Source organism: Triturus cristatus, chromosome 3_1, assembly GCF_964204655.1.
Source record: "Triturus cristatus chromosome 3_1, aTriCri1.1, whole genome shotgun sequence".
NCBI lineage: Eukaryota > Metazoa > Chordata > Amphibia > Caudata > Salamandridae > Triturus > Triturus cristatus.
Genome location: NC_140583.1, coordinates 663,784,489 through 663,797,886, shown reverse-complemented (window position 1 = coordinate 663,797,886; position 13,398 = coordinate 663,784,489). Strand labels below are relative to the sequence as shown.

The 13,398-nt window shown below is 41.2% G+C and overlaps 1 protein-coding gene across 7 annotated transcripts in view; it reads right to left on the bottom strand.

The window, feature by feature from the left end:
• Window positions 1-13,398, bottom strand: part of ARNT2 (aryl hydrocarbon receptor nuclear translocator 2) — an 803,119-nt gene that overhangs the window by 762,571 nt on the left and 27,150 nt on the right. For 6 of the 7 annotated variants that reach the window (XM_085644710.1, XM_085644711.1, XM_085644712.1 and 3 more), the window contains exon 2: window positions 3,294-3,355. The exons of the other annotated variant lie outside the window; for it this stretch is intronic. In XM_085644710.1, the coding sequence (XP_085500836.1) occupies window positions 3,294-3,324 (31 nt within the window). In that variant the 5' untranslated portion in view covers window positions 3,325-3,355. The remainder of the gene's footprint in view (window positions 1-3,293; window positions 3,356-13,398) is intronic. 7 annotated transcript variants of the gene reach the window in all.

Here is a 13,398-nt window from a genome sequence, read left to right as displayed (position 1 = left end):
GTCAGGATTATGTGCGGATGGAGAAGCAGTACATCGGAAGGATGTGTTCGAGAGGTGGATATTTTAGAGAAGGACAGCATACCTTGGATCTCTTTTACGCGCCTAGCAACAAGGGTAAAATTAACCTGGGTCACTAAAATACTAAACTGGAGACTTACATAGTACTAATTATTATATCTACACGACATAAGCTTTACCCGTGGACAAGTTATACTAGTTTGCTCAAGCTCTTTCCCATTTTCACCTTTCACCTACGTGTCTCTGCACTGCCCTCTACATGAAGTTGATCTGCGCGCTTAGCGAACATACAAAACAGATTAATATAACATTCGTGGCGTCACTTTATGAAGTAAAAAATTGATAAAACGTGGAAAAATAAGATATAATTAAAGAGTTACTAGAGCACAGTTGAACTGCTCACGAACGGCATGTTAATAAATAAAAGCACTACTACATCGCATTTTCCTATTTTTAGGAAGACACCACAGCTGAATGTTCTGACCTTGACAGGCTTTTCTGGTAGTGCATAGTGGGGACAATACTTCTGCACAGGTATTCCGGGTCTGCCCGGCTGCTCTACCACTTAAGCTGGCATAGAGCAGGGGCCACAGGCAGAAGGAGCGATGCACTTCTGTTCAACTGGGATGCAATCAGTACCTTAGCCATAACTGCGGAAAAGAGTTACCCAAAAAACACTGGCGATGCAAACACACAGACCCTTGTATAGCCCAATGGGTGAGAGGCTTCAGCTCTGAATAATAATAAAGAGAGCGTGGTGTCCCTGAAGCGGGCACCGCGCTTAGAATTAAAGTTTAAAAAAATCACCCAGCTCCCGCGAGTGGAGAGGAGCAGACTCAAGGGGGGGAGGTCAAGCGGGGCAGGCATCGCGGCACAGCTTCTGAGCTCAGTCCAGAGCCCCAGAGCGACCTAGTGAACGAATGCATCTAACGCACTTTGAATTAAAGCTAAAAAATAAAGCCCGCACGCGTGCCACAGCGAGATATGTGGTTTCAATTATCGCGCCAGTGTCTGGGCACGATAATTGAAACTATATGGCGGCGGTGCGGGTAACCGACACCAATAGGCCATGGGCAGAGCAATGCGCCCACCTTTGGCCAATTGCGTGCTGTCTTTGTTAAAAGACGCACGCAAAGGCCAATAGCATGTCCCAAAAGGAAAAGCACACGCACGAGCGTGTGCGATTCCTAGGTCAGTTTTGAAACCCCCTACAAGAGGTCTCTCGCTGCGCAAGCAATGCCGCGCACTACAACGCTAGGCGCGAGACCTAAAAACGGGCTGTGATGGTGAGTGATACATGAGTAAGAGGCAGGACTGTGTATGAGGAGGGGTTGCACACTCGAGAAGCAGATGCTCACTCAAGGGTCTCGAAGAGACAGCCTCCTACGAGGGAAACCTTTATCAGTCCTGCTTGATGTGTAATTACTCCCAGTGAGTAGAGAAAGGAGGGGGTAAAAAGAACATAGTACCTCTACTACAAGATTATATATCCCATAGACACCAATTAACTATGAGAATAATGAGACGGAAGAATCAGAGATGGAATTCACAGAGGGGTTTCCGAAGTAATTCAGTCAGACAGACATTAATAAAAGTTCTTCTACCAGATACGTGCATCCTATTCTGGGCTTTCACAGAAAATAGCCAGATCACTGGATATTCAAGGAGACTGTTACAAATTACTTGGTATGGGGAGCGCAGCGCTTCAAGACAGTCAACAATGCAAGTGTATAAAATTCATACAGAAAATTACTGCTGGACACGTTCTGATGCCATTTTGGCTAAATACATTAAGAGGCCGATATCTGTGTTCATTCAATAGGAAATTGCAAAGTAAGTGAATAAGAGATTCTTTGTGTTGCAAGCACAATCTACATGTTCCTGAGTGGGGCTTGTCAGACCATTTTGGCAATAGATCATAGGAAGAAAATAGTCCAAAACGTAATTGTAGTAGCCTTATAATAAAACAGCCCTTACATTTTTCAGCAAAATTGTTTTGTGGCTAACGGGGTCAATTAATTATTAGCCACGCATGGCTCCTTTTACTAAATATTTGATTAACCTTCACAAAGGAAATTCTTTTTACTTGTTTGTTCAATGATGTTTTAAAGACATTATACAGTAAGTCTTGCTCCCATAGAGATTCAGCCTCCAAGAGCCACAATTAGTGATAGCCCCCCGGAAGTAATTATTTTCCTCAATTGAATCTCCTTCGAGATAAAAGCTTTAGAGTGGCCACTTCTGCCTATCCCTATAACAATGTACATTTGAGAAGGGAGGCTTTCTAGGCCAGGAAAGCATGATGAGGCAGTTTGCAGAGAAGCTACTCAAACAGAGGGAAATTTAAGGAGGCGAGGACACCTTTAGAGGTAAGCTAACCCTGCACATAGGAAAACGCACAGAATTAATTCACCTTTGTAATTATGTTACCCACTCAATGCATGGAAAGAGTTTGCTTTCAGAGACAAAGTACCCAAAAATCAGAAAAGGCAACGAAAGTGAGCTTTCCTTCAGAGGCAAGGCATCAACAAATCAGATAAGGCATGGCGAATAAGATTACTTTAAGAGAGAATTAGCGACAGATCCGACGAGACAGAATGAGACTGCACCTTCAGAAGTTAGCCAGCCACTGGCAACTCAAGCTTGAAGACTGAACTGCCAGCAAGTCTCTTCAGACATAATCTACCATACAATGAGAAGGAACACCCTCTTGCTCAAATGCTGGAAAATGGGCACAAAGAAACAATGGTCCACCTGCTAACTATGTGCAATACAATCCTCTTGGAGACTATATTTTCATGATGAACCAGACACAATGGGCATGGGGACTCATCTGCCACACAATTCTCTCCAGACTTAATATAATGGGTAAAGAAAAAGACATGCAACAAACCAGACATGAAGACAGTTGTCTCTCAACCATCTATACATAATATAATGACCATGTAACTCAAACAGCCCGCCTCCAAATGTCAAGCAATGGATTACAAGAGCAAACAGCCAGGTCAGTCCAAGGACATGATTCAACTGGGCCAATCTTTCTGGCTCTACCATTAGCCAATGAGACCAAACTGCCAGTCTCCCAGGCCTAAAAAAAAGCAACGATCAGAATAAGATCAGAATAAGATATACAGTTGACCATTCAAATCATACCACAAATTGTGCAGAAGTGTGTAAAGGTGTACTGCTATAGGCATTTAGAAAGGGATGTACTTAGAATACAAACGAAGAGCAAGAACTGGGTACTAATACATTAGCAATGTCACTTTACTTACCAGTAGGATTTACAGCTGCAGGAGCTGCCATGTCCTTGAATAAGGAAGATCAACTTGAGTACCTAAGTCACACAAAATAAACCAGAAGTTAGATGGAAATCACATGTTTGGCAAGGAGAGGATAAACTGAAATGGAGGATAAATTCTAAAAGAAATTTTAAAAACAACGCTGGCCACAGAGGACATGGAAACGCTGCTCAGATGGAGGCCTATGCGAATTCAAGAAACAGAGACATTGAAGATTGGAAGAAGACTAAAACCTGTAGTAAAATGCAATGATTGTGTCAAGCCAGCATAGAAGATGAAGGAAGAGTGTGGAAAGAGCGTAATCACAATAAAAAGGTGCTGTGGAGAGGACATGACATTTGAAAGAAATCATGAGCTCTCTGCTATCAAATGGGTAAACAGACTGCTTTATTTTTTTATGACACTCCCCTGCCCTATTCAGTTTTGAGGTGGTTGCAGTAGCCAAGCCTTGGACTTGCAGTTCTTCACAAGAGGCTCATAAATAGAGCACACAAGGTTTACCCAAAAGATATGTTTTACATTTCATAAGAGTGATAATGTGTGACCAGGTGATTCCTTATCAGACTGAAGTTTACCATTTTTGAGAAACGGCCTCTGTGTAGTTATGGTTCAACTGCACTTTCCACTGAAAAGCTATTTTTTCATTTGCTTTTAACTCTGGTCCATATGAATAACCTGCACAAAAGTTAGCATTCACAAAGCGTATCTAAGCTAAGGTCCAGCATGACAAATTTTGTGTACTTCTGTGGAGGGGAAAAAAGTTAAAGGGAAAGGGGGGGGGTCAATACAGTCTGTACCCCATTTCAGCTCCTAAAGGAACTTTTCCTCACCACTACAGTAAAAACTGGTCACAGATTTACACCAATCTTGGCATACTTGTAGAACTTGACTCAGAAAAAGTGCCTTCTGTGTTTTGGTAGAAATCCTTTCAATAGCATTTGTGATATTGGTGAGTAAATGGGGTGCTGACTGAGCATGTAAGGGTTAAAACTTTGCATAATTTTGGCAATTACAATCACGTATCCCAAAATCGTGATTTCATTAACCCACATTTTCATTTTTTCAAGAAATGTGATTGGCTGATGATGGAGATCAAAAACATTTTATTTCTGGCATCCGGACAATCACAATTTTAGGAGTATGGAAAAAATATCCACATGTCAGGGAAGCACAATGAGAGGTGTCTGATACTGGGGAGGGCTTGGGTACTCAAATGTGGAAAATGAGAGAGAGAAAAAAAAAATACACATCTGCGACAATGAAATTGCAATTTTCCATAAAATCATGATTACAGAGTTGCCCGATAACAGGTACAAATAATTAACTTCAAATATTCTTAACAATCAAGTTTTTTTTACTTAATAAAAGTGTAAAATAATCAGGGCGATCGATGGTTGGGTGAAGGCTTCGGTAGGGTGTTTATATGGGTGGTTGCAGGCCTGGCTACAGGCTAGGCCCCATGGCCAACCCCCACTGCAAGTGGTGGAGTTTATTTGTGGAGTAGTACGAAAGGTCATAGGTCAGATGCAGCACAGAATGGGTGTATGGAAAGTGAATACAGTAAAACAGAAAAAAATTGAATTTCACTGAAATAAACTCTTAAAGATTAGTTTTGATTCAGCAAACAAACCCGTAAAAGCCCAGAAATGTACCAGTTGTGGTAAGCAAAGCCCAGTGCATTTCATAACTAACACCACTCACTATGCTCAGTAAAACACCTTGCTGATGGCATAGAAAAAATACACTGCCTTCAGCCAAACATGGCAGTACACGAGTCAGTGTACACTGCATGTTGCGCATTATAACTGACAACATTTCAGGGTTTTTTCAGGTCTGTGTTTGCTGAGATATAATTAAAAAAGGCATTTAAAATATGGGATTCTGACATTAATAACTCCAGATTAAGCTCAAAATTATTAATGAAACTGAAATACATGGTAAATGCAGGTAAAACCATATGTAGCTAACTAAAGTCATTTACACTGCTGGGCTTTATTCACACGAGGTTGGTATGGCTTTAAAACTGACAGTGGGGCTTTGGGCCTGCGAGGCAGATTCTGTTTTGTTAAATCGGTATGTACAAATTTTACAAACCAGTTCTGAGACCAATTAAAGGTAGAGACCCACAAGCCATGTTTCTTTTTGAGGACATAACCTCCCCCCCCCCCCCCCAATTGTAATGTAAGGCCGATAGTACTTTATTTCTTATACTACATGGCTGTACTGCCGCTCTTACACACAAAGCCTTAATCTTTGGTTTCTTGCTCCTTCATATGAAATAGTAGATAGAACTGCAGATATGTAAAATAAGCAATGAATCTTTAGTACAAAATTAAACATACTAGTAAATAATTAGCAATTTGTTGCAAAAATGTATGCATCATAGGCATAAGCCACTTTCCACGGTGTACATTATGGAATGAATTAGGGGCCACATGTATGAAACTGGTTGCAAATTGCAACCAGTGTGCAATTTTGCTAGTCGACCCATGCACGAATAGATTGATTAAAAAAATTCTGATTCGTAGCAGGCCACAAACCGACCTACCTCATCAATATTTGTGCAGTAGGTTGCAAATTGTAAATCACTAGATTAGTGGCCATCACCGAGATGGTTACCTACCAGGGTCACTAGATCACCATGTCAATGATTGCATTTAAAAAATAGATTTTTCTAAATGCAGCTGTTAAAAAAATAAATTGAAATAAAAAATGATTTTTTTTTTTACATGTTTTGAATTTCTTTAATTACATATCATACTGAATCGCTATTTAGAAGGGACGCCCTAAACACACACCTTCCAAATAGCAATTTGTTATGCCCGTCTTAGCCCATTTTACAAATCGGTAACTTATTACCGAATTGCAAAATGGGTTTAGTGCATTCCAAAAAGCAATTTAGTTATGCAAACCCTATGATTTAGAGAATCTGCTGGCAGTGTGCAGCCACCAAACGGCTTAGTATATTCCTGGCCCTAAATTTAAAAAATAAACTTGCTGGATTTAAGGTCTTCTTTCTGCTAATTATTGCGAATTTAAGGTAATCGATCAAAAGAGCACACAAGCTAGTTGTTATTTTAACGGTTTAAACAGCAGCTGTAATTCTGCTACTTGTCCTGCCTTTCACACTGTTTGCTGCCTCTGGCAAAAGGCACTGGGATGTCACAACTCAATGAAAAATAAACTATGATAGTTGTGTAGCTATTTCATTTTCAGAATGCAGGTGACTAGTGATAAGTCAGGGAAAGCTGTATTCGACTGCTGTTATACCAATCATAAAAGCACAAGAATAAAAACAAAATTGCAGATAGCTAAAATTTTTAACCTGTCCATGCACTCTGTATAGGTTTTTAGGTCTCGGCTGTCGAAAGCAGCGCATGCGCTGCTCTCGGCATTCGGGAGCTTCTTGGAATCAATTCAGATTCCGAAGCTCTCGGAGGCGGAGTTGAAGCCCCGCCCATCTTTCTAATTGCTTCTCGTCATGTTGCATGCAAAATGTAGGCTTCTCATTGAAAAGGAGGCTTCTTAGTCCCTCCTTGTTGCCGCCTTGTCTCCTTTTGGCCACGCCCACCGGGATTTGATCTTTTACCGGCGGCGTGACACTCTCCTCTTCATTACTCCCTATACACTTTTGTCGTTGCATTCGGCTTTAGCAAAGTCAGCCGCGGGTTTACTTTCACATCGCGCTTTCACTTTTGCGCGACGCGAAAATAAACACGCGGCTGCCTTTACGGTACTGCGCTTGTTCAGTACAGATTTCGTCATGGACGTAGCAGCCCGTAACGTACATTAAGCGTCTCTTTAAATCACCGCGGCGGCCCGATAGTATTTCTCCTAAAGCTATATTTTGAAAATCGTAGTACTGCACCCTGGCGCTGCGTGCAACCACGAGGATTAAAGTTTAATGTGGGGTGTCAGTTCAACCTTAAAAGAAATACACCCACAAGGCACCTACGTCACTTCCGTCATTCGGATGTATCTCGCAAGCCTTTGCATCCATTTTACGTACACTTCAACATGTTTTAATCATAACGAAAGGTGCACAATGGCTGACGTGTTTTGGCTTCATCTTGCGTTCGAGAGGATCTGCAATCGTTTACAAGCACCCCGGGCTTCAGAGGGAAACACCCCGATGTGTTATCAGACTGTAATCTTCACCTTTCGATGTTTGCGCAGGCGCGCGGACAAACTCACCACTTCTGTGTTTACAGGTCTCTCTCTGTCTCGCCGTCACCCTCTCTGTAGACACACAGGCACATGCATGCACACACACACACACACACACATATATACATACACGTACACAAGACACAGAAGCACACGCATAGACATGCACACACACTTGCATACACACATACATACACACGTACACAAGACAGACGCACATGCATACAGACATGCACACACAAACATACACATACATTTACCTACAGACACACGCACACACATACAGATGCACGCACACACACACACTTACAGACACACAGGTACAGGCACACGTCTATGCACAGAGTGTAATGTTATTTGTTATCTTGTCAAATATGGGGAGGGGTCATGACTCAAAAGATGCCCCCCTACCCTCCCCCAACAATGGTAGTGGAGAGGCCGCAAAACACGGTCTTTCTGGTGTCACTCTTGCTGTACTGCGGTGATGAGCCCGAATTAGTCATTTGTACCTTAGTAATGAATGTATGTATGTGTGTATAAATATATATACCCAAACATATTTCATCCGTCATTGTTTGCATTGACCTTTTTCTGTACAGCGCTCAAACGCCATGGATGCCTCCTCCGCGCTTTATGAACACATGTAAATATGTTATATATACACACGTTTATTGCACACTGAACTGGAAGTCGCTCATATGCGGGCTGGGATATTTGGAATCTTGATGGTGACTTGTAATGTGACTCGCACTCTGGCCGTGTACGTGTAGAACGGTGACCGGAAGCTAAGCTCAGTCTAACTCTTATCTGTATTAAACAAACGCCAGTCCTGCTCCACTGGCTGCATGGGCCTCTTGAGCTGTGTTGGGCCCCTGGAGGTGACCGCGGATCCTTGGGCCCTGTTACATGGCTTTATGTAGAAATCAGTCCTTCTGGAGAGCGCCCTCAGATAGCTCGGATCCACTGAGGACTGCAATGACTCTGGGTCCCTTAATAACAATCACCCTGACTCACCACCGATGGTTGTTTCAAGAATCAATGGTGCCCCCTAAATCAGGCTCTGCGATTCCGGGAAATAAAACAGCAACATGCTTGTTTTATGACTGCACAGCATAAAGCATCAGATCATTCTGCAGTATGGTAGATGCCATCTTTAATCCTCTGTACGCAGGGATAGGCTGCCATGGGACCCAGTTTCTCAGCTTCAGTCACAATGATGTCATCACATTCCAATTCGGCAGTCCCCACTAACCAGACAGATCCTGCACCAGTCGTCTTTGGCCCTACCCAGTTGCTCAGGAACCTAAAAATATGTATTGCCTTGGAGGCATAGTAAGTCTTTCCTTTCCAAACCTGAAAATCACAATGGAGTGTAGGTGTACATACTACGACTTGTTCATGCTTATAAGCAAAACCGATTGCTCTGGCCACAAGATATAGTAGCTGCTGCAAAGCTGCTCACTTTCACTCAATCAACCAGAAAAGGAATTCAACTGGAGACTATTTCGCATTTTCTTAAGAGGAATTCCAGTTCAGAACAAGCATTGAAAATGCAATAGGTCTCGCTTTTAATAAAGTTAAAGCCTTTTGCTTTGCTATACAATACCATTAGCAAAGCAAATGGCTTTAACTTAATCAAAGGCGAGACCTATTGCATTTTCAATGCTTGTTCTAAGAAATGAGAGACTACCTGCAGTTATGCTAGCTCCAGGCAATGTTTATGATAATATCAGGGAACAGTATGAACCAGCCCAACAGACTATAAAACAGGACCACAAACAGTTGAGTAGGTATCCTTATCTTGATTTGTAGGAGCACTGCAAATGCAGCAAACTGAATCTTGTTTGAAGCAAAAAAGACAAAGTAGAATGCTAGAGTGTAGCATATCACTTTGTCTTTTAAAAATAAAACTGAATTTTTAAAGTTCCACATTACCTTAAATTACATTTTTTATTTTCTCATATTTTCTGTTTATGGATTAAGTAAATTACTTCAGAATTTGTTTAATGTATACTTGTACCTGTATTTTTGAACATTTTTTTATGGCTTAAATTGTAAAACTTGTTTAGATGGGGGTCCCCGCCTTCCAGTAGTGATTTAATGGGGGTCCAGAGAAGTCAAAATGTAAAGGACAGCTAATTTACATTATTAAAAGACAAGAAACAGAAGTACAAACTGAACAAACTAATAGGGCTCCAAGCCATTTCAGAATTTTCAGGTTGATTGACACATAAAAAGTCTCAAATACTAGCCATTGGTTAATACAGAATATTGAACATGACATCACATTTTATGAGTAGCAATTATATTATTACACATTTGGTAGGCATTTCAATAAATTCGTAAATCAATACTCGAAGATTTACATCTATGGTTGAGTGCAGATTTTTATTACTTTTTGGAATTTATGAAAATTCCCAAGAATATGCACAGAAAACATCACCAGGTACAGGTTTCCATGCGGAGTTCTGTGAAGTCATGTGATAGCCCAATCAGGATTACATCCTGTTGCTGTACGTAGAGGATCCAATGGCCCCTTTGAGGAGTTTATCACCATGTATAACTTCTCACTGGTGGGATAGGATCCCCTGTGCATAAGAATATTTAAAAAACAAACAACTAAAAAATGTTTGGTGTTAAATATTTCCCTTCCTACACACCTCCTCCAAATCTGGGGCGGATTCATTAATCTTTCCTTTCTGGAAAGAGTAAAAAAGCGACCGTTTGCAGCCTGGAAAAGGGAATGAAAAGAACTTGTGAATGCCCACAAATGTAGTAGTTTACAGGTGTTTACTAACTTTCATGTCTAACAAGAGAGAGGAGGGAACAGAGCTTGCTCGTCTCCCCTAGGGCTTAATCAACAAACGATGATAACGAGCTCAGGTTTAACTTGGGTAGACCAAGGAGTTATGGTCATCAAAGAAGTCTCAGTTACAGAAAAGCTAGAAGGTTTATAAAAGGACCCACACCCACCAACCTAACTGGTGGCATGCTTAATCATTGGGGTCCCACCCAGGGGGCGAGTGCCTCCTAGGTGTGCTTTGATGCCTGATTCCAGCTGTCAAGTTTCCACTATTGTCGTGGCTGTGTGTGATCCCTAAAAGTCTGCCCCCCTTGTGGAAAGTAGGTAATTCTCCAGAATGAGTGTAGTTAAGTAGGTATGCAGTTTATCTCCAAAGGTTTAATGAGTTCCATGGTATGTCATTGTTTAAACATTGTAAGTGCGTAGAAGGGGGTAAATCCATCTCTTCTTTTTCCAGGAGAAAGTTTTGGGGATCACCCAGTTGTGGATCTATTTGTTCTATTACCACCCATTGTTGCTAACCACCATGTGTCTCCTTTTCTCTTGCAGAAAATGTTTTAAATCGACTGTGAATTTCCTAAGCTATGCACACACACACACACACACACACACACACACACACACACACCACACACACACACACTGTGCATAGATAACACTAGCTCTGGGCAAAACTCACCCTGAGCCAATGGTCCAGAAGAAAGCCAAAGAAATTGGAACATATTGCCTGAAACATGTAGACCATTTCACTCTGACCATATTCACTATTTCAGGGACGTGCAAGATCATTTCTCCTCACTCACGCCCAATAATGCCAATATTCCTACCCCAGTGGTGGGATTTATGGGTGAGGAGAATTCTGCATTCATGGTAGAGATCTCAGCACTTGTAAATTTGGTTATGGCTGCCAGGAATTCCTTTGTGAACTCCTAGCAGGTGTAAGAAAGATACATTTGGCTGCAAATATATATTTAAGATCAATGCTACCTTTGCAATTATGCCCCTTCGTTTTGCCCAGCACATTTGGCTACCTGAGCATATAGGAAGAGTCTGCTGGGAATGTCTTCTTCACGCTAGACACGTATTGTAAAAATTCATGCTTACACATTCTTTGGTAGGCGTCTTTTGTCTCCCAGGTTGTAGGAAGGCATTTCAATGTTACTGAATCACATCAGAGAGACACTTATTCCGAAAGTAGGTGCAAGGAACAATCCTAGTAAACACCACCGTCTTGCGAGCCAGCCTAAGAAACCTAGCATGGGGCACCATGGAAATCTAAAAACCCCAGCAAGATTCACAGCGGATCAAGGCTGACAATTATGCCCAGGATATCAGCTAGTGCCTGCAATCATACCCATCCAGAATGTCTGGACCAGTGGATAGTACCAGTAAATAGAATCACTGGGGAGACTCTTCACCTGCTGCTGAGTAGGACACCCAACACCTCACTGTGGCATAGCTATTGTGTTGCATATGAAAAAGTGTCAATTCATGGGCTATGCCAAATTGCTTAAAATCCAATAAATCATGTTAGGTAATTCCCAGTAAAATGTATAAAGTTCCATCAGTTACCTTACTGACTTAACGAACATGTGAAACACTAAAATAGTTTATTCTTGTTTTAGATATCAGTCTCTCTGCAGTGCAGGTTGAACACAGCTGGAAGAAAAGTCGGAGTGGAGCTGTCCAGAGTCTGTTTCATCCTCTCGTCCCACTCCTCTTTCCCCGGATCGACTATCAACAAGCACAGCATGGCTCTCAGTTGGTTCAGGAAAGGGAGCAGTGTGGCATAGTTCCTGCTAGATTCTGATCGTCAGGTTAGTGTAAATCTAACAGAATGCCTAGCCCACATTTTAACCCCAAGTGGAGTGATACATTCTGAAATGAACCTTTCTCAAACACTAGACATATTAACCAAACTACAACAGGAAGTCAGTCTAGAGAGATCATAGACAAAGACCTTGAAGTAGGAGTTAATTCAAGTCAGGAAATAATTAGATTCCTTATTGAAACCCTGTGAGATTTCATTACCTTTGGAATCGAAAACCACTCACCCTTGGATAGTACCTCCTCCAGTATGAGATTCAATGTGTTAAGTGACCAGTACAATGTTTAATGCCTATAGCGCCTCCAGACAGAGTTTTGGGGTGATCCTAAGAATAATCCATTATTTTTTAATCAGAGTGAACTGCATAATGTTAATCCTCCTACAAAGTGTGCAGAGCTCAGATTTTGTAGTACAAATAGATCATCATTTAAACTAGCAAAGTTCTGAGAAGAGTTTGTAGCCAGGCCAACCATATAAAAGAAAAAAAACTTTGGATAGTTTGGCGCCTATGCTGTTAAGTATTGTGAGAGGGCCCTCACTCAAATTAAGAAAACAAAAGATGACATTTACTGATTATGTATATATTCTGGAAAACTGGGCATTTTGTAAAATAGTGTCAGAGTAAATTTAGGAATTCAAAGTTTCAAATACCAGTAACTTCACAGATTGAGAAAAAAAACGGTAGGCAAAAAACTCAACAATGCTGAACAATAAATGGAGCTGCCTCGCCCAGTGAAGAATATTAGTCAGTTTAAACTGGGGTAGTGAATACTATGCAGTAATCAGTTGCTCATTTAATAGGTCCCATGAAAATGGATTTGCTTGATGAACAGGATAAAATAGTTTCATAACTTTTATCAGGAGCCTCAGGGAAGTGTGTGGATATTAAAGACGTGCAATCCCTACAGTTACCCAAGATCAAGAAAATGGTTGATAAAGAGGTTAAGATAGTAGATGGATCTGTGTAGACTTTTGGGCTTGTAAGTTTTCAAACTGATGATTTCATTTGTTATGTTGTGGAAGTCCCTATGGAAAGGTGCATATTGATTTAATGGACGCTCCTCCGTTCAAGGTGATTTGGAGCATGGTTAACTTTAAATGGACTTTGTGTTGACTAAGCAGCAAGAACCATATAAAAATTCTGATAATTATATGAATCATTGCTAAATATCTGGTGAACAAGCTCACAGTTGTCCTTGAAAGGCATCAGTTAGGATAATAACTTCCATTATTAGTTGCAGTTACCTCGCCTTCTTGCTCTGAGGAATTTTATGATGTGT